We start from the raw sequence: 22,586 nt of genomic DNA, 5'->3' as shown, positions 1-22,586 counted from the left end.
CAACATACTTTAAAAAGTTCTTACCTGCGCCAGTGATAATGTGGGGTAGAGGCATTCTTCCCTCTGTAAGCCATAGTCTGTTTAATGAAGATAAGCGATTCTTGCTTGGCCTGTCAGTGTGCTCTTAGCCAGCGGCCGAGGACCCATTAGGCAGAGTGCCTAGGGCCCAGGATGCTTCTAGGTGTTCACGAAAATGTTTGAATTCCTTTTAAAAATGGAAAATATAACCTGGACTTGTTAACGCTTGTAATTACCCTGACACAATTGTAAAACATAATTCTTACTTGTTTTTCATGAGGGAAGGGATGCACAAGGTGACTAGGGCCCGCAAAAGTCACCACACTGCCCTGCCCTGGGGTGTTGGAAGCAGCCACAATTGTTTAGGAATCAGGTATTAAACTGATGAAATGTTTTCCTCCTTGGTAGCCCTTTCAAAAGTGAATTGCCACTTAGTGTTAAGCCTCAGAAGTTTCCCCTACAAGTATTAAATATGGAAGAATACGAAATGCTTCACCCTCTGGCCTGAAACAGCATCCTCCCTAAAAGCTTTTTTTTTTTTTTTTAATTTTCAAAGGTTTTTACTTCATTTTCTAAGCCAGGTAAAGACTCTTACTACTAAAATGACTCTGCGTGTACCACTGACCTTCTCCCGTCAGTATTTGAAAAAAACAAAGAGGCTTCTATCCATGTTTTATATTAAGTTTGATTAAAAGTAACTAATGAGCCATTTCCTAAGTACAGCTTTTCCCCTATAAATATCTTTTCCCCAGTTTTATGTTTTAAAAAAGTTGATATTTTAAGCTGAAAATACATTGAGCTACCAAATAGATCAAACATTACTTTCCGTATTCAGTCTCTTTTTAAAGTATATTTGAGGGAGGTGAGGAGTAAGATATTCAAGTTGAGGGGGTTTTGTCTGTATGTTTTTGCTTTTAAATCAATTGAGGTGAAACTTACGGTTTTATACTTCTCTTAGCTACTCTGTCCAATATTTTGCACCCTGACTTGTAACTTTGTCCCCAGTGTTTCCATATCTCCTTTAGAGTTTTCCTTGGATGGGTGGATGAGTGTAGACATTAATGCTATTGGCCAGGATTTCCAGTTCTCCTCTGCACGTGCGTGCGCACACACACATATACACACACACACAGGAGGTGAAGGACTGTGGCTATAAACCTTGCTCTGGCCAATAAAATGTGAGACGTGTCAGGGCAGAAGCATTTAATTGCCAGCATTGAGAATCTCCAGGGCACTCCCTCTGCCATCAAAATTGAGGAAGCACATACTGATATTTAAGTTCCCTAAGCAGGCTGGAGCACTGAGCCAGCACTGGTGGTGAGTTGCCTACACACCCACAGGACTTTGCAAGGATGAGAAATTGTTGTGTTCAGTCACTGAGATCTGGAAATTGTTTGCTACTGCAGCATAATTCAATTTAACCCAAGTGACCGGTTACCATTAACTATACTATGCGCCTATGAGCCTTAATATAAATAAATTATTAGTATGCTCTTATATCACTAGCTACCTCAAACCCTTCAACCTTACTGTTACCAGGTATTCCACATTCTAGTGGCAAATTGTTGACTTTGGAATCTATATATTTAAAAATAATACATGGAGCACCGGAGTGGCTCAGTCAGTTAAGACCCGACTCTTGATTTCAGCTCAGGTCATGATCTCATGGTTTGTGGGATGGAGCCCCACAACGTGCTCTGCCCTGACAGCTTAGAGCCTGCTTGGGATTCTTTCCCTCTCTCCCTCTCTGTTCCTCCCCTGCTTGCTCTCTCTCTCTCTCAAAATAAATAAACATTAAAAAACAAAATAAAAATAATATATGGCTATGATACTTTTCAGAATGGTTTTCCCAAGTAACATAGCTTTGGCATACCAGAGACAGGAACCGTGCTATTTGAGGCTAGAATTTGGGCTAATGCTATGGAAATTTTTATTATCTCATATATATGAGATAATATATCCACCAGGAAAATCAGCAGTGCTTCAATCTCTAGTTTACATTAGATATTATTTGCCAGCACAATTTTCCACTGCTCTGTCCTCAATACAGAGTCCACCCAGGGGTAACGGGCTGCATGTGCCAGGTTCTCCCATGCTCTAATTTAGAAAAATGTAAAAGATGCTCAATCACCAGTAGGAAAAATGAGATGGACTCATACTTTCTTATGGAATTTAATATATTATAGTGTTTGATTGATGAAAAGAAACATATCAAGGGAATAAATACTGAGGTGTGCCATGTTTTGAGCCCGTTCACAAAATGAGCTTCTGGCCACCATTCTCTCCTGAACAGTAAACAAAACACAAATTAATCAGCTTTCAGTAAGAAACTTGTCAAATAGTAGTGAATATGTCTCTCTGACCTCCAATAAATCCTACAGGAACTTGCAACACATAGATTAACATAAATGGAAAACCACAAACTTCTTCCCGGCCTTTGGGAAGGTGATTGCTTAAATTAGCCTGCAATTTTTGTTACTGACAGATTTCGTTTACAGACCTAATGCTGCTATAATCCGATGGCAGAAGCAAACCCAATTCTGTTGCCTTGCAAACCAAACAGCAAGCACAGCTTAATTTACCTTGAGGATTACAGTTCAGTCTTGGGAGCAAGCAAGTCGTGCTCAGTTTTAACATTAAAAAGAAAACACTGGGGGCACCTGGGTGGCTCACTCAGTTAAGCGTCCGACTTCGGCTCAGGTCATGATCTTCCTGTTCCTGAGTTCGAGCCCGGCATTGGGCTCTGTGCTGACAGCTCAGAGACTGGAGCCTGCTTCCGATTCTGTGTCTCCCTCCCTCTCCCTGTCCTTCCCCTGCTTGTGCACTCTCTCTCTCAAAAACAATAAACATTAAAAAAAAGGAAACACTGAAGTTTGTCCGCGCTTCCCCTCGTGTGCACACCCCTGACCTAGTTCTCCAGCTCTGACAGCTAGCCAGCCATGTCTGCATGTGAGCAGTGGCCAATGGCAGCCTGAAACACTCATAAGAGAGGGGACAATGATAGCTCAAACTTACTAAAAGTAACACCATGCACTTAGAAGCCATGTGCTTTTGTTTTGTTTGTAAAGCTATAATTTAGTGAAGAAGTCAGCCTTGGGAAGAGAAAAAAGGTTCATTTTCCTTTGTTAGTTGGTGTTTTAATGTAGTGAGAAAAGACCAGCTATGGGAAAAGAAGAATGAGAAAAGTAATATCCCTGGGATAGACAGGAGATTTTTAGTTTCCTGCAATAAGTTTGACATCTGTGTGCATTCAGAATAAGAATCCCAAGCAGGATCCATGGTCAACCTGGAGCCCCACCTAGGGCTCGATTCCACAACCCTGGGATCATGACCTGAGCCAAAATCAAGAGTCAGATGCTCAACAGACTGAGCCATCTAAGTGCCCCTGTTATCAGGAATCTTATGCGATATGGCTTTGGCTATTTCTCAGGACTATGGCTTGTTTCTCCTTCACAGTCCTTTTCTTTTTTCTTTCTGTTTGCTTTCCCAGCTATATCAATTCTTTCTTGATGGTATAGTACTGTATAAATCATTCTAAAATTTCTACTTTTGAGTTGTGGACTTTTAGCCCATGGTATTTTAAAAGTTAAGTAAAAGAGTTAGGGTTTCTTACATCCTTCATCCACTAGGTATTGAATGCTCCGTGAAGGGAAGAAAAATACCTTTGAATTCTGGCATCACCAACCACTTATCTTTTATTATTTAAATAATTTATAAGTTTTTTTCTATCTAAAAGACGTTTATATAAAGTCATGCCTTGGACCCTCCTGGTGGAGTTATTAACAAATAACTTAGCTAATGTACCTAGAGTCCTTTGTTTTAAAATATCTACGGGGCACCTGGGTGGCTCAGATGGTTAAGCGTCCGACTTTAGCTCAGATCATGATCTTGCAGTCCATGAGTTCGAGCGCCGCGTCGGGCTCTGTGCTGACAGCTCAGAGCCTGGATCCTGCTTCAGATTCTATGTCTCCCTCTCTCTCTGCCCCTCCCTGACTTGCTCGCTCGCTCTCTCTCTCTCTCTCTCTCTCTCAAAAATCTTTGAATCTGAGCTTTTTAATTTCATAAGCAGATTTTGAATATTCTTTCAAATATATTCTTGTCTCTTTCTAGATTATTCCAATGCTGCAAGAATTTATAATCAACAGATTGGGGCACATGTTCATTGAACCACCCCCCTTTGATTTATCCAAGGCATTTGGAGATAGTAACTGCTGTGCACCCCTGATTTTTGTGCTCTCTCCAGGAGCGGATCCCATGGCTGCTCTTCTAAAATTTGCTGATGACCAGGTACCTTAAAATAGATGAGGTTTGTCTGATATTATAAAAGTGAATAAATAAAGGATTTTCTGGCTAAATTTTTTAAAACACAAACTTGCTTATCCAAAATGGTGGGAGGGAAAGGTAAAAATTTATCACTCACTTAGCTTTTGAAAGAGTAGGGTTCCAGAAGTTGACAGAGTCTCAAGAAAATATTAAAATTTTTTTAAGTTTATATATTTATTTTGAGAGAGAGACAGAGACAGTACGAGCAGGCAGAGAAAGAGAGAGAGAGAGAGAGAGAGAGAGAGAGAGAGAGAATCCCAAGCAGGCTCTGCACTGCCAGCACAGATCCTGATGCGGGCCCTGAACCCACATGAAACTGTGAGGTCATGACCTGAGCCGAAACCAAGAGTTGAAAGCTTAACCGACTGAGCCACCCAGGCGCCCCTCAAGAAAATATTTAAATGACAGCACTGACATTAAAAACAGTTTTCCATATCCAAATTATAAGACCAGAATTTGGCTTGAGGGACACTTGCTTCTATTTTGGGGGCACAGAGAGACTCTTTGACATTACACCAGTATATGAGCGTGGATTGATTTAATTCAAGTCTGGACAGTGACCATGGGGGGATCTTTCTCTGATGCTGTCCCTTCTCCCAATTTCTTTCTTTTTTAATTTTTTAAAATTAATTTATTTATTTTGAGAGAGAGAGAGAGAGAAAGATAGCATGAGTGGAGGAGGGGAAGAGAGAGAGGGAGAGGCAGCACGGAGCCCGATGCGGGGCTCAAACTCATGAACCGTGAGATCATGACTTGAGCCAAAATCAGAAGTTGGCCACTTAACCATCTGAGCCACCCAGGCGCTCCCTTCTAATTTCTAAAGGGGGACCTTCTTGACTTTCCAGAACAATCCTATATTACAGTCACATTACCAGGTTAGAATATATTCCCATATTTATATTTCAAGGCTTTAAAATTTTTCAAATGAATTTACTGGAAATTTTCTTACATCACTCAACCTAGAATAAGAAAATCTTCATGAACAGGTGACAACATTTTATTTTTTTAAAAAATTTTTTAATGTTCTTATTCAGTTTTGAGAGAGAGAGAAAGAGGGAGAGAGAGTGAATGGGGGAGGAGCAGAGAGAGACAGGGAGACACAGAATCCACAGCAGGCTCCAGGCTCTGAGCTGTCAGCACAGAGCCCAACGCGGGGCTTGAACTCACGAGCTGTGAGATCATGACCTGAGCGGAAGTCAGACATTTAACCGAGCTGTGAGATCATGACCTGAGCGGAAGTCAGACATTTAACCGACTGAGCCACCCAGGTGCCCCAGGTGATGACATTTTTTAGTTGATTTTTTCCCCTTTTGGTCTAATCGAAATCACATTTTATGGAAATAATACTGACATTTCTAAAACCAGCACCACCACTTTTACTGTGCTTTATCCATACTGCTAATTTTGCTAGACCTTGTTATGCCCACTTCTCTTTTAATTTTTAAAGCAATCCTATGAAGTAAAGAGCGGCATCTCCATTTTACAGGGAGGGATACTGAAGCATGGAGAGCTTAAGTGGCTTCTCAAAGGCTGCATAGCTGATTGATTACAATACTCTTTACTAGGCCAATTTATTTTAATATTTCATGGTTTTTTTTTCCATTGGGGGTAATTCTTAGATACTTGGGGATTGATCGTGTGACACAGCACTTACCATCGGTTAAAGAAGTGCTGGAATGTGGCTGTCACCACTGAAGGAGATGGGGTGTGAGATGATGTATTGAGGGGCCGGATCCACATAGGACCTTTGTGGCTACATTAAGGATGTTGAATACAGTGGGATGGTGTCATGGGATTTTAAGCAACAAAGTGACACAATCTGACCTGTAGTTTATAAAGCTCATCCTAGCCGGTGTGAGGAGAATTTACTTGAGTAGGGCAAAATGGAAGCAGGGCATTCGTTGGAGTGTGGCCAGGGGGAGGGGGGGGGGGGGAGTTGGGGGGGGGACGCTGCCAAAAGGCCAGAAAGAGCAATGGTGGGCCAGAGAGGAAGTGATGTGGATGCTAGAGGTGTTCATTTTAGGTGGGACTCCTTCCAAATCAACATGATCTTTCCGATCCTTTGAGATCTTCCCAGTTCCTCTCCATTTCTCTTCCCACATTGTACGACTTGATTGTTCTCTGCCATTGTTCTCCGTGCATTGTCTTTACTTGCTGTCTCCATGTCCAGAAATGGTAGCACCGGGCTCTATTTTGTTTGCTGCTGCTTCTGCCCGCTAGTGTTGATGTAACTGCCCTGGAAAGAAAGAGCTCAAGGAGTCACAGACACTGTTTCCAGAAGCTGCAGATGAATCAGGATATAGTAGAAATGCACTCTGGACACATATTCCCACAGAATCCTTTAAAGAAACTTTAAAAGGGGAATTAGGAGTTAATTTTTTTTCCCACCGAACTCTATGCAGCAATGAAATTAATTAAAATATAATTATTCAAAGATCTGGAGGAAACAGAAACAAGTTCATCTGTCTGTTCGTAGTTTTCTTTTCAGCTTTGGATTTTAGGAGTTGCTGCAGGACAGCTGGGTCCTTTCATCTCCTGTTTCCTCAGGTTAAAAGTGTTCTTAATATTTTTTCTATCCCTTATGTCAACAATCAAAGACCCTACAGAATTTTCCATTTATTACCATGACTATTTATGACCTGAACTGACTTGCTTTTGATCTCAGTTTTTATAAGATTCTTAATCAGTAAGAATTTTGTAGGGCTGCATATGGTTAGACCGTTGAGGGATTCTACATAATTAAATTTTAACATATTTAGTGTCAACATTTCCTGTAAAAAATAACACTGATTCTTCTTTAAGGGTGTATTGTTACATAACATCTTTGCTATTCTTGTACACAGGGATATGGGGGATCAAAGCTTAGCTCTTTATCCCTTGGTCAAGGCCAAGGGCCCATAGCTATGAAGATGATAGAAAAAGCTGTCAAAGAAGGAACATGGGTTGTTCTTCAGAACTGTCACCTTGCCACTTCTTGGATGCCAACCCTCGAGAAAGTTTGTGAGGTAAAAATGCAAGTTTATTTTTATGAGATTGTATTCCCCCCACATAATTACTGATATACACGCCATTCAGCTCCATGGCTGTTCTCTGGTTCGGAGGGCTACAGACGAGCGGCATGCCTGGATTACAGGAGAGGTGGGCTCGCACTGGGAACTAGGGGACCAGAGGAGATCACGCAGTCAGGCCTCATCCAGTCCCTCTCAACAGGGACAAGGGCTCATGCAGTGAGTTGGAAATCTCCTTAATCCATAAGAGCAGCCTCAAACATGGGATTAAACCACAGGGCAAATGGACACCAATGTACTTTTTACAGCAGCGGACCAAAGACAACAAAGGAGGCTTTTCAGGGTGAGATTCATGTAGTCACTCTAAACCAAAAGGCTTCGGGATGTAACTTTACTTTAACTGACTTCTCACCTACTTAGCCAGTGACCCTGCCACGGAGGATCAATCTGAATCCAAAGGAGTACTCCCTCCTCGCCCCCCATCCCCCTGTTCTTGCAGCGGGTTAGGGCACTACCCTATTGGGGTGGGCAGAAATTCCAGGAAGAAACCCTATGTAGCTCAACTGAGGAACAGAAAACCTGGCACTTGATTTCAACAAACATAGAGAAAATATATTTGATGTAATTACCCACGACTCTGGACCGCCCCTAACTCAGGAGTCCCACGGGTTACTAATTAGCCAAGGTAATGATATAACTTGCACAGTCCAGACATACAATTGAAACGTTAAGGAGCCGGTTGTATTTTTCTTTGTGCCACTTGTCACCATTTTGTCTGTATCTCTTAATGGAATATAAGCACCATGAGAACAGTGACTTTGTTTTCTTCTCCCCTTTATCTCCAGCACCTTGAATTGTGCCTGGTCCAAAGAGACAGTCCATAAATATTTCCTGAGCCAGTGAATAAATACTGCTTCCCTGCTTAAAACTTTTCCATTGCGTGCAAGACAAAGTTTAAACCCCCATCCTGGCTTACAACACCCTTCCTCGTTGACCTTTGCTTCCTCTCAGTTTTCATCTCTGGCCACTTTGCATCTTGACTTCTATGCTCTAGCCATTTGAAGTTCTTTCACTTTGGTATAGCATACTTTTTCAAGAATGTAGGCCATCCTAATGTTTCCATCTGAAAAACGACTCTTCCTATTATTTGCCTTACCAAGATCTTCTCATCCTTCAGGCCTTACATTAGAGGTTTGATATTTGTGCCTGTTTCCTCATGGTTCCTCCATCTCTAGGCCATTTTTTGTTTGTTTGTTTCATGGGATTTATTTATTTATTTATTTATCTATCAATATATGAAATTTATGGTCAAATTGGTTTCCATACAACACCCAGTGCTCATCCCAAAAGGTGCCCTCCTCAATACCCGTCACCAACCCCCCCCCTCCCACCCCCCATCAACCCTCAGTTTGTTCTCAGTTTTTAAGAGTCTCTTATGCTTTGGCTTTCTCCCACTCTAACCTCCTTTTTTTTTTTTTTCTTTCTTTCCCCTCCCCAATGGGTTTCTGTTAAGTTTCTCAGGATCCACATAAGAGTGAAAACATATGGTATCTGTCTTTCTCCGTATGGCTTATTTCACTTAGCATCACACTCTGCAGTTCCATCCATGTTGCTACAAAGGGCCATATTTCATTCTTTCTCATTGCCACGTAGTACTCCATTGTGTATATAAACCACAATTTCTTTATCCATTCATCAGTTGATGGACATTTAGGCTCTTTCCATAATTTGGCTATTGTTGAGAGTGCTGCTATAAACATTGGGGTACAAGTGCCCCTATGCATCAGTACTCCTGTATCCCTTGGGTAAATTCCTAGCAGTGCTATTGCTGGGTCATAGGGTAGGTCTATTTTAAATTTTTTGAGGAACCTCCACACTGTTTTCCAGAGTGGCTGCACCAGTTTGCATTCCCACCACAGTGCAAGAGGGTTCCCATTTCGCCACATCCTCTCCAGCATCTATAGTCTCCTGATTTGTTCATTTTGGCCACTCTGACTGGCATGAGGTCATATCTGAGTGTGGTTTTGATTTGTATTTCCTTGATGAGGAGCGACATTGAGCATCTTTTCATGTGCCTGTTGGCCATCCGGATGTCTTCTTTAGAGAAGTGTCTATTCATGTTTTCTGCCCATTTCTTCACTGGGTTATTTGTTTTTTGGGTGTGGAGTTGGGTGAGCTCTTTATAGATTTTGGATACTAGCCCTTTGTACAATATGTCATTTGCAAATATCTTTTCCCATTCTCTTGGTTGCCTTTTAGTTTTGTTGGTTGTTTCCTTTGCTGTGCAGAACCTTTTTATCTTTATAAGGTCCCAGTAGTTCATTTTTTTCTTTTAATTCCCTTGCCTTTGGGGTTGTGTCAAGTAAGAAATTGCTATGGCTGAGATCAGAGAGGTCTTTTCCTGTTTTCTCCTCTAGGGTTTTGATGGTTTCCTGTCTCACATTCAGGTCCTTTATCCATTTTGAGTTTATTTTTGTGAATGGTGTAAGAAAGTGGTCTAGTTTCAATCTTCTGCATGTTGCTGTCCAGTTTTCCCAGCACCATTTGTTAAACAGACTTTTTTCCATTGGATATTCTTTCCTGCTTTGTCAAAGATGAGTTGGCCATACGTTTGTGGGTCTAGTTCTGGGATTTCTATTCTATTCCATTGGTCTATGTGTCTGTTTTTGTGCCAATACCATGCTGTCTTGATGATGACAGCTTTGTAGTAGAGGCTAAAGTCTGGGATTGTGATGCCTCCCGCTTTGGTCTTCTTCAAAATTACTTTGGCTATTCGGGGTCTTTTGTGGTTCCATATGATTTTAGGATTGCTTGTTCTAGTTTCAAGAAGAATGCTGGTGCAATTTTGATTGGGATTGCATTGAATGTGTAGATAGCTTTGGGTAGTATTGACATTTTGACAATATTTATTCTTCCAATCCATGAGCAGGGAATGTCTTTCCATTTCTTTATATCTTCTTCAACTACCTTCATAAGCTTTCTATAGTTTTCAGCATACAGATCTTTTACATCTTTGGTTAGATTTATTCCTAGGTATTTTATGCTTCTTGGTGCAATTGTGAATGGGATCAGTTTCTTTATTTGTCTTTCTGTTGCTTCATTGTTAGTGTATAAGAATGCAACTGACTTCTGTACATTGATTTTGTATCCTGCAACTTTGCTGAATTCATGTATCAGTTCTAGCAGACTACTGGCGGAGCCTATCGGATTTTCCATGTATAATATCATGTCATCTGCAAAAAGTGAAAGCTTAACTTCATCTTTGCCAATTTTGATGCCTTTGATTTCCTTTTGTTGTCTAATTGCTGATGCTAGAACTTCCAACACTATGTTAAACAACAGCGGTGAGAGTGGGCATCCCTGTCGTGTTCCTGATCTCAGGGGGAAAGCTCTCAGTTTTTCCCTATTGAGGATGATGTTAGCTGTGGGCTTTTCATAAATGGCTTTGATGATCTTTAAGTATGTTCCTTCTATCTCGATTTTCTCAACGGTTTTTATTAAGAAAGGGTGCTGGATTTTGTCAAATGCCTTTTCTGCATCGATTGACGGGATCATATGGTTCTTTTCTTTTATTAATGTGATGTATCACGTTGATTGATTTGCAAATGTTGAACCAGCCCTGCATGCCAAGAATGAATCCCACTTGATCATGGTGAATAATTCTTTTTATATGCTGTTGAATTCGATTTGCTAGTGTCCTATTGAGAATTTTTGCATCCATATTCATCAGGGATATTGGCCTGTAGTTCTCTTTTTTTACTGGGTCTCTGTCTGGTTTAGGAATCAAAGTAATATTGGCTTCATAGAATGTGTTTGGAAGTGTTCCTTCCCTTTCTATTTTTTGGAATAGCTTGAGAAGGATAGGTATTATCTCTGCTTTAAATGTCTGGTAGAACTCCCCTGGGAAGCCATCTGGTCCTGGACTCTTATTTGTTGGAAGATTTTTGATGACTGATTCAATTTCTTCGCTGGTTATGGGTCTGTTCAAGCTTTCTATTTCCTCCTGATTGAGTTTTTGGAAGGTGTGTGGCTGTGTAGCAATTTGTCCATTTCTTCCAGGTTGTCCAATTTGTTGGCATATAATTTTTCATAGTATTCCCTGATAATTGCTTGTATCTCTGAGGGATTGATTGTAATAATTCCATTTTCATTCATGATTTTATCTATTTGGGTCCTCTCCCTTTTCTTTTTGAGAAGCCTGGCTAGAGGTTTATCAATTTTGTTTTTTTTTTTTTTTCAAAAAACCAACTCTTGGTTTCGTTGATCTGCTCTACAGATTTTTTAGATTCTATATTGTTTATTTCTGCTCTGATCTTTATTATTTCTCTTCCTCTGCTGGGTGTAGGCTGTCTTTGCTGTTCTGCTTCTATTTCCTTTAGGTGTGCTATTAGATTTTGTATTTGGGATTTTTCTTGTTTCTGGAGATAGGCCTGGATTGCAATGTATTTTCCTCTCAGGACTGCCTTCACTGCATCCCAAAGCATTTGGATTGTTGTATTTTCATTTTCATTTGTTTCCATATATTTTTTAATTTCTTCTCTAATTGCCTGGTTGACCCACTCATTCTTTAGTAGGATGTTCTTTAATCTCCATGCTTTTGGAGGTTTTGCAGACTTTTTCCTGTGGTTGATTTCAAGCTTCATAGCATTGTGGTCTGAAAGTATGCATGGTATGATTTCAGTTCTTGTATACTTATGAAGGGCTGTTTTGTGACCCAGTATGTGATCTATCTTGGAGAATGTTCCATGTGCACTCGAGAAGAAAGTATATTCTGTTGCTTTGGGATGCAGAGTTCTAAATATATCTGTCAAGTCCATCTGATCCAATGTATCATTCAGGGCCCTTGTTTCTTTATTGACCATGGGTCTAGATGATCTATCCATTTCTGTAAGTGGAGTGTTAAAGTCCCCTGCAATTACCACATTCTTATCAATAAGGTTGCTTATGTCTGTGAGTAATTGTTTTATATATTTGGGGGCTCCTGTATTCGGCGCATAGACATTTATAATTGTTAGCTCTTCCTGATGGATAGACCCTGTGATTATTATATAATGCCCTTCTTCATCTCTTGTTACAGCCTTTCATTTAAAGTCTTGTTTGTCTGATATAAGTATGGCTACTCCAGCTTTCTTTTGACTTCCAGTAGCATGATAAATAGTTCTCCATCCCCTCACTCTCCATCTGAAGGTGTCCTCAGGTCTAAAATGAGTCTCTTGTAGACAGTAAATAGATGGGTCTTGTTTTTTTATCCATTCTGATACCCTATGTCTTTTGGTTGGCGCATTTAGTCCATTTACATTCAGTGTTATTATAGAAAGATACGGATTTAGAATCATTGTGATGTCTGTAGGTTTCATGCTTGTAGCAATGTCTCTGTTACTTTGTCTCACAGTATCCCCCTTAGGATCTCTTGTAGGGCTGGTTTAGTGGTGATGAATTCCTTCAGTTTTTGTTTGTTTGGGAAAACCTTTATCTCTCCTTCTATTCTAAATGACAGACTTGCTGGATAAAGGATTCTCGGCTGCATATTTTTTCTGTTCATCACATTGAAGATCTCCTGCCATTCCTTTCTGGCCTGCCAAGTTTCAGTAGAGAGATCGGTCACGAGTCTTATAGGTCTCCCTTTATATGTTAGAGCATGTTTATCCCTAGCTGCTTTCAGAATTTTCTCTTTATCCTTGTATTTTGCCAGTTTCACTATGATATGTCATGCAGAAGATCGATTCAAGTTACGTCTGAGGGAGTTCTCTGTGCCTCTTGGATTTCAATGCCTTTTTCCTTCCCCAGATCAGGGAAGTTCTCAGCTATGATTTCTTCAAGTACACCTTCAGCACCTTTCCCTCTCTCTTCCTCCTCTGGAATACCAATTATGCGTAGATTATTTCTCTTTAGTGCATCACTTAGTTCTCTAATTTTCCCGTCATACTCCTGGATTTTTTTTTGTCTCTCTTTTTCTCAGCTTCTCCTTTTTCCATAATTTTATCTTCTAGTTCACCTATTCTCTCCTCTGCCTCTTCAATCCGAGCCGTGGTTGTCTCCATTTTATTCTGCAGCTCATTAATAGCATTTTTTAGCTCCTCCTGGCTGTTCCTTAGTCCCTTGATCTCTGTAGCAATAGATTCTCTGCTGTCCTTTACACTGTTTTCAAGCCCAGCGATTAATTTTATGACTATTATTCTAAATTCACTTTCTGTTATATTGTTTAAATCCTTTTTGATCAGTTCATTAGCTGTTGTTATTTCCTGGAGATTCTTTTGAGGGGAATTCTTCCGTCATTTTGGATAGTCCCTGGAGTGGTGCAGAACTGCGGGGCACTTCCCCTGTACTGTCTTGAATAACTTGCATTGGTGGGCGGGGCCGCAGTCAGACCTGATGTCTGCCCCCAGCCCACCACTGGGGCCACAGTCAGACTGGTGTGTGCCTTCTCTTCCCCTCTCCTAGGGGCGGGATTCACTGTGGGGTGGCGTGGCCTGTCTGGGCTACTTGCACACTGCCAGGCTTGTGATGCTGGGGATCTGGCGTATTAGCTGGGGTGGGTAGGCAAGGTGCACGGGGGCAGGAGGGGTAGGCTTAGCTCTCTTCTCCTTCGGTGATCTGCTGCGGGAGGGGCCCTGCGGCACCGGGAAGGAGTCACACCCGCCAGAGGGATGGATCTGCAGAAGCACAGCGTTAGGTGTTGGTGCGGTACAAGCAAGTTCCCTGACAGGAACTGGTTCCCTTTGGGATTTTGGCTGGGGGATGGGCGAGGGAGATGGCGCTGGCGAGCACCTTTGTTCCCCACCAAGCTGAGCTCTGTTGTCCGGGGCTCAGCTGCTCTCCCTCCCGTTGCCTTCCAGCCTTCCCGCTCTCCGAGCAGAGCTGTTAACTTATAACCTTCCAGGTGTTAAGTCTCGATTGCTGTCCGAACACACTCTGTCCGGCCCCTCCGCTTTTGCCAGCCAGACTCGGGGGCTCTGTTTGGCCAGTGGGCTGCCCCTCCGCCCCGGCTCCCTCCCGCCAGTCTGTGTAGCATGCACTGCCTCTCTGCCCTTCCTACCCTCTTCCGTGGGCCTCTTGTCTCTGCTTGGCTCTGGAGAATCCGTTCTGCTAGTCTTCTGGTGGTTTTCTGGGTTATTTAGGCAGCTGTGGGTGGAATCTAAGTGATCCGCAGGACACGGTGAGTTCAGCATCCTCCTACACCGCCATCTTCCCCTCTAGGCCATTCCTGTTGAACTGTGTCATATATACCCATTAGAATCACATAAGAGAGAAGAGCTGTCCCTGATGGCTGGCAAACCTAGCCCAAAGTCCCATGAGTCACGTTGCTGAAGTCACTGGGCATAGGGCAGCTGGTAGGAGGGAAAAACGTTGCCCTCACTCTCCACTGTTGTTACTAAAGAGCAGAGGCATCTTTGCATCCTTCCTAATTTACCCTCACCCGTTGACCACATGAGTGCTCAAAAAATGTTTTATTGATAAAACATTGCAGCTTAAGATACTACTGATATGGACAATCGAAGGAGGTAGCAATAGAGAGCAGGACTGAACAGGAAGCGGGGAACGGCCCATGGTAATCGTTCCTAGCCTATACAGCTTTAAGACAGTGCTAAGTAAGTGTTCTCTTATCCTCCCTTGCACCAACTCTAATATCCCTTTAAGAAAATATAGCTAATAGTGATATTTAATACTTCACCTTTCAAAATGCTCTTTTTTTCTTTTCATCTCACTTGGTTTAATATTGACTGATGTTGCTCATTCTCACAACCTGGCTACAGCAAGAAGAATGGATTATTCTTAATCAGGCTCTTAGGCAGAGAATTATATCTATAAATATTTCAGCACATCAGTTAAGATATGAGATTTTGGGGGGAATGTCTTAGTCTCTATTGCGACCAATTCTAAATTCTATAATACCTCGGCGAACTTTATAGTCCTGTGATTTAAATTTTCAAGAAGGACGGCAACAGTCCGGGCCTTCTCAACGAAGTGTGTTATTTCAGGGGCAGAATCAGATTTTAAGACCTTTGCCTTGAATTGCAGCAGTAGGCTCTATTTTGTAAAGATGCTTCCTCCCACCTCCAGGCCATCCCATGCACATATGATGCGGAGAGTTTCCTTGGATTTTAGACACCCATTTGTGTCTAATTTTCTTTTTTTGCAGGAGTTAAGCCCAGAATCGACGCATCCAGATTTCCGCATTTGGCTGACAAGTTACCCGTCCCCAAACTTCCCCGTGTCCGTACTGCAGAATGGGGTGAAAATGACCAATGAGGCACCGAAAGGTTTACGGGCTAATATCATTCGATCATACCTCATGGACCCGATCTCTGACCCTGAGTTCTTTGGCAGCTGCAAAAAGCCTGTTAGTAATGGCTAAGTCTTGTTACCTCAGCCCTGTGAAGCGTTTCAAGTGGCCCCTGGTGATCACGAATGTGTGTGGCTGAGTAAAACTACAAATTAAATAGGCCTCCTGCCCTGCAGTGCGGTTGGTTTTGATTACTGATTATTGACTGTGCTGAAGTCAATTGTATTAATATTTTATTTTAATTTTACCACCAGCCTCATTTCTGCTCAGCTGAGATCTTCTGGGGCATCATTAATAATGTAGCTCTCTATTGAGAAAGTCAGCTGTAAGCCATTCCCAGTACAAATCTGCAAGGTTGGAGAATCTTGTTTCAGGATATTAACTGAGCCCTGTGCTATTTGGAGCGATATCTTTAAATTAAAACATAAAAATATTTCCTCCATATAACTATAATGAGGACCAAAATGATTTTACTCCTTGATGGATGGGACTCATAAGGGTCTCTTCCAGCGTCACCAGGCAAGCAGGGAAACCGCCCACTGTTTTCATGATTAGAATTCTGCGTGTGAATGTCTGTGACCTAAAATTGTTTCACAGCATTTTGCTATAATTAAAAATGGAAGGGTTTTCTTTTTAAGAGGGGTTATGAACCTCGGTAAGTTTCTGCCATTAAAGAGCTCACACTTTTGGTATCGGAATATGTTTTAAGTACACATCAAAAGAAAACATTAAAAATAAGGAAACACTTTCGTTGAAGTCTTGGGTACTAAAATAAAGCAAGCATCTATGTTTAAAACTAAGTCACACCTTAGCCTAAGCTTCTGAGACCTGCTGTAGGAGTAGCTTTCGCATTGATAAGGCCCAGAGGAGAGCAGGTTGCTTGCAGGTAGGTGGTAAGGGTATGTCTGCATGGGATAGGCTGGACAGAAGCCCTTTTGCAAAATCTTACTCCCTTTCTTCTAGATCCAAAGATCTCTCCAGTGGAAGTCACACATATTAGAAGTCTAGGCGTTTATGAAGCACAATCCAAACCAAAAGCCAAATCTCAAGTGCCAAAAGAGTACATCATAATTTTTGCTTTAACTTTTTATTTGGAAATAATTTTAAACTTACAGAAAAGTGGCAAGTATAAAAATAGTACAGAGAACACCCCTGTGCCCTGAACCCACATTCACCTCCTGTTGATATAGGTTTTGGGTGTCAGTTAGACATATCACAACCCTTTACTCCTAAATAAATACTTTGATGTATATTTCTTAAGAATAGAGAGATTATCTTACCCTAGTACCATTATTAGTTTAATGGATTTAGCAAGGATACACTATTTTATCTAATTTACTGTTTGTGTTCCAAATTTGTCTGTTGATTCAGTCGTGTCCCTTAGAGCATCTTCCCTGTTCACTACAGATTGTTCTAGGGTTAGAATTGCATTTAGTCGCCACGTCTCTTTGCCCCCTTTTATCTCGAACATTGCCCTAGCCTTTGCCTTGGATGACATTGACATTTCTGAAGAATTTGTCTCCTCTTGTCTTTTTAATGGAACATTTCTCATTGGGGGCTGATATTTACTCATTATTAGATTCAAGTTATGCATTTTTAGCCAAAACACCACATTAGTGAAATTGTGTCCTCAGAGTATCACACTAGGAGGTGCACGATATCATTTATCCCTCACTGTTGGTATAAATTTGGATCTCCCAGACAGAGTGTTGTCTGATTTCTTCAACGTGTAATTACTGCCTTACCCCTTGCAACTAATCGTCAGGCAGGGAGACATTTCACGGCCATGCCAATATCCTGTTCCTCAGCAACATCCACCCCAGCCCAGATTTAGTAGCCACTGATGTATCTTGCCTGATCAAGTTATTTCCCGTGATAATTCCAACTCCAGCACTCCCGCCGTATTTGACCCCTGCCACTCTAGAGTCCACAACAGCTTTCCCATCTCTCCCTTTACTTATGTGTTTTTGGGATGGACTTGGGAATTCCTTGGGGTTTTTTCCCCCCAGTGGTTTACAATGCATTACTATCCTTAAGCCTTTTGCTCAAATTGTCCCAGATTTGGTCAGTGGGAGCACCTGCAAGCTGGCTCCTCTGTACTTTGTTCTAGGTCCCATCATTTATTATTATCATTATTATTATTATTGTTGTTGTTGTTATTATTACTTAGCTCTCTTACTTTCTGGCACCAGATGCTGCAAGCTCATCCATTGTTCAACCCTGGAACCAGCCATTTTTCTGTGGAGTCCTGGTTCTAGAGACCTAGATCTGGGTGCTACTGCCTTGTTTTGGTTCTTGGTCCTTTCAGGGGAGAATACTTAGAAATATGCATGTACTCTCACACTCACACGCATACACATATAGACGAGTATATATGTGCATCCAGATAAGTACATGTACACATACATACTCATTCGCATATTCTAGAGGTAATGAGTTTGTAATGTATAGCCAACTTCAGTCCATCCACCCAGGGTTCTTGCTTACTTTTCCTCATTCTGTACGTGTATGCCACTGCTTCTGTGCTGAGCACCTGGCTCCCACATCACACACTTGCCAACTTGCTCTGTTCTGTAATGGATCTTAAGTAGTTCCCAAATCCAGACAGCATGTGTCACTTTGCTTTTTCCCACCTCTCTGATTAAACTGATGCTGCTTGGGTTTTGTCTCCACTCCCCCTTTGAGTTTATTCCACAGGGGAAACTTCCACCTGCCCTTGGACAAAACTTTGGGCAGCATCATGATTTTTCTGGTTACTGTCAGGTAATGAAATGACCTACAGTCATTTTAACTTGTAAATCCAGCCTGGATTCCAGAATCAGAAAGTGCAATGTAATATGTCAATCAGTACTTAGATTTTATTTAAAATAGAGGCTTCAACTCTCCAGAAACTTACCTAGGACCTGTAGTCAGTCGGCTTCATGCCACTGGGGAGAAGGATGGAGTTGGCATCTTTCTTTTTGTAATGATGGCTGCTGAGCCTGACCACTCAGTTTGGAGCGTGTACAACCGCAAGGCAGGGCAGAGTGGAACTTCTGGTCCTGGGCTGCTTTTGCTTGGAGCTCTCTGGGCTTGGCATGGGTTTAAATCTCAAGTTTTCTCTTGTGAGTCTTTTCATGGGTTCTCCTTGGACTCCCCTTCTGGACTCCTCTGACTGTGACTCCATCCATCAGCTGACTGCTCATGCCCCCCTCAGCTGTTGGGTCTCGCCATTCACTTCGTACAGGCTCTTACTGTCGGGATTTCCTCACCCTGTAACATAAGTCATCTTGACCAAGAAATGCTTAAAGTGGCCCCTGGCTGACATTCTTAATCCAGCGCCCCATCTGCTCATTGGGATCCAGGCTGGGTTGGCCCACTGTTGGAAGCGGGGCTCCGATTGCCCTCTCCTGATCCACTACCCTGTGGCCATAGACTGTTCTACTCTTTCTGTCATAAGTTGTGCACTTTTCCACTCTACCACCACTGCAAGGAACATGCATCAGCTCTCTGAGCAGCCCCATTAATTCCTTCTCACTAGCTTGGACTAAGAAGACACATCCCATGCTCCTTTCTCCCTCTGGGATGGGGGCAAGAGGGCTCCCAGCACAGCGGCTGCTCTTTCCAAGGAAATCTTTACCAATTCTCTCTCAAGCTCTATTTTGACCATTTTGTAACAGTCTTGTGGAGGGTGCATCATACTTTCTGATTTCTGATTCAAGGCTGGCTTTGCCGTTGAAAGTAACTGTAAGCCTTCTTCTTGCCTCAGAGTAACTAGAAAAGTCATGAAACTGTCCAAAGTTTCAATCCGGAAGTCCTTCTTATAGAGCTGCTTAATCGGTTTGAACTGTCATCTTTGAAATATCTCCATGGTGGTCTGGGATCACCCATTTAGAATTAATTTTTCTTACCTCATGGTGTTTCAGTTGGAACCTCCAGAATCCTATACGGTTACATTAAATAGACAAGCTTACTATACTCCCTAAAACCTGGTGCTCATAGCTGTGTCTGTCAACTGGACATGTGTACAAATGAGCATATTTTTGCCTAAATAGCCTATGGTAGTTAATTCTGTTTTAGTATACTTTGGGGTGGATATACTGATAAACAAAAAGAATTAATTAATTTCATTTTAAAATACGGTAGGTATAATGTAACGTTGGCGGGGGGGGGGGGGGACGTCATGTGGCACTGTTTCTTCTCGTTACAGGAAGAATTCAAGAAATTACTTTATGGCCTCTGCTTCTTTCATGCTTTGGTCCAAGAGAGACGGAAATTTGGACCCCTGGGGTGGAATATTCCTTATGAGTTCAATGAGACTGACCTAAGAATAAGTGTACAGCAACTCCACATGTTCCTGAACCAGTATGAGGTATCGTAAAAATCATAGCAAGGATGTCACCTATTTTGCCCTCTATCATGTTGTGAGTGTTTGTAATAGTAAGCGTGGAATTCTGATTAATTCACACCCTTATAAAATAAATAGCAGAAGACTTCCCAACCGCTTATTAGGTAGTACTTGGTTATGACAGGCTATCATAACGCTAGAGTAGGTAGTTTGGACATTTGGTATGCCCAGTAGGAACCTATATTTTATCATTTATTTTTGACATGTACACACCTGTAGGAATCTGCGAAGTGATCGTGTTATATTGAAAAGGATTTGAGAAGAACATACATCAACCAGGCTCCAAAATGAAAATACAGATGAATTTCCTTCTGTTCTGGAGCGTGACTTTATTTTTAGGGAAACTTTACTGTGCTATTATTGTAGAATTTGAGCCGTTTGTCAGGAGGAAACAAATTCTTTAGGTCATTGATGTTTACCTGAGGTATGTAGATTTTGAGAGGAAGCCAAATGGCTTCATATCATATCAACCACATTTCAGCCCCTACAGGTCTCTCTCTTTCTGTCTGCCTCTCTGTCTCTCTTTCTCACACACACACACACACACACACACACACACACACACACACTACCCATATTATCTTTTTACTACTTGACTATCAGTTGGCTTTTTAACATGTTTGCAACTCTGAAGCACTGCTTGTTAAACCAATCCAAGTGTCCTGCAAGATATGAAGTTTTTTGAGGCAAATTCCTCCAAGTTTAGTTAGAAGTTTGTTCAAAATTAGTTGGAAAATTTTAGATCAATCAAAAAAACTGACTTTGTGAAACTTTTAGTAACTTGGGATTATTTTTTTAAAAGCTATAAACAGGAAGGTATTGAATTCTGTCTCTACAGAAGCAAAGAAAAAACAGATATCAAGAGCTCACGTGACATATCTAAACTTAGGTGAAGGATCTTTGATCTGTGTTTCATTGGACAGATTCCTATTCTGTACTCAAATGAAATGAGTTGGGAGGCCTTTGACTTTGCAGCAATTTAAAATTGGGAAAGCATTTAAAAAGAAGCATGAATTTGATGAATTTCTGTCTTGTAGGAATATTTATATATAAAAAAGATACTAAGAATAGAGACCAAAATACAGTGATACAGTACCTGCAGAAGTATTTGAACTAAGATAATTATACTTTTCAATACAAAAAATAAGGAGGGGGCTCTCTCTAGTTCATTTAGCAATTTGTTCAAGCATCTGTAGCAATTTGTTCAAGCACCTGTAGAGTATATCCTAACTTAAAATATGATAGTCGGTAGTGAAGAGTCAGTTAAAAATGGCAGCAATTTAAAATTTAGTAACCATTAAGTGAAGCTCTGTAGAATATTATAGAGATTAAAAGCAGTGAGACCATATTGAAAATTACATTCTTTGGGAAACTATCAGAGATGTTATCTGAAACAGATGTATCTAAGAAGTTAAAGTGTGTGAATATATAGCAAGAAAAGTATGTTCTGCATATACTCTCAGGATAATCATAATTTTTTTTTTGCTTCCATTTCCTAATTATTTTCAGAAATAATCTTACTTTGAAAACAATGTTTGAGTAGAACTACTCAGGGGCCTACCAATACACTAAACTAGATTTGCCAATATACCGTTTTTTAATTATATAATACTAATTCTCTAATGCCCATGATCACTCTCAAAGTGTTCCAGTTTGGACAGTAGTATATTTGGTCACCTTAACTGTTTAAAGACGGAGACATAAACAAGGAGGTAAGCAACTTGGCTGGATGTGATTAGGTTCCTACAGAGGAAGAGGTACCCAGGACTGAGTGCATAGAGGTTTTCAGGGTGAAGGAACCATAAAAGAGTCTAAAAAGGGTCAAATAAGTGAAAAGGTTTGGTTAATGATAAGGGATCTGGAGCATACTTATATGAAATGCTAGCTGATTTGGGAGTTATTCTATTATTATTGGTGTCCTTTTAGAAGAATATTTGCATTTTAGAAAATCACTTACCTGAAGCTACCAGAAACTGGAAAAGGCAGAGAAGGATCCTCTTAGAAGCTTTGAAGGAGCACGGCTTTGCCAACACCTTGATTTCAAACTTCTAGCCTCCAGAACTATCAGACAATAAATTTCTCTTATTTTAAGCCAACTGTCAGCAGCCCCAGGAAACTAATGCAGGAGACCATCATGATGACCCAGGCAAGAAACGATAAGAGTTTAAATTAAAGCATTTGAGCTAGGATGAGGAATATTGTAGAGATACAATAGATATGTAGGAAAAAGGGTAGAAATGACTTAGATATTAAATGGCAAAGGGAGAAGAAGTCTTGATTGATGTTAATTTTCTGGTCTGGATAGGTGGAGGTACCTTTCATTAATCCAGACAGGGAGTAGTCCCGGGAAGTTAATAGGTATACAGCAGGTGGGTTAGTGGAATGGGGATGGTGAAAGGGGTAATTAATTCATTCTCTTAAATTTTATACATCCTGGAAGTATATCTACTAAGCTCTTGGCATACAGATATAAACCCCAAGAGAAGAAAGTGAACAAAATCCAGAAATTTATGAATTGGTAAAGTGTTAAGAGAAACCTGAGAATACCTGAGATTTCAAAGGGAGG

The 22,586-nt window shown here is 41.1% G+C and overlaps 1 protein-coding gene across 12 annotated transcripts in view; it reads left to right on the top strand.

Moving 5' to 3' along the window:
• DNAH7 (dynein axonemal heavy chain 7) overlaps nt 1-22,586 on the top strand; it is a 265,373-nt gene that overhangs the window by 211,539 nt on the left and 31,248 nt on the right. For 11 of the 12 annotated variants that reach the window (XM_045034170.1, XM_045034169.1, XM_045034173.1 and 8 more), the window contains 4 exons: nt 4,129-4,305; nt 7,185-7,346; nt 15,490-15,690; nt 19,823-19,984. In XM_045034170.1, the coding sequence (XP_044890105.1) occupies nt 4,129-4,305; nt 7,185-7,346; nt 15,490-15,690; nt 19,823-19,984 (702 nt within the window). The remainder of the gene's footprint in view (nt 1-4,128; nt 4,306-7,184; nt 7,347-15,489; nt 15,691-19,822; nt 19,985-22,586) is intronic. The other variant, XM_045034174.1, reaches the window with a different exon arrangement.

The sequence above is a fragment of the Felis catus genome, chromosome C1, assembly GCF_018350175.1.
Source record: "Felis catus isolate Fca126 chromosome C1, F.catus_Fca126_mat1.0, whole genome shotgun sequence".
Taxonomy (NCBI): Eukaryota; Metazoa; Chordata; class Mammalia; order Carnivora; family Felidae; genus Felis; species Felis catus.
This window is presented reverse-complemented; position numbering and strand designations above follow the sequence as displayed.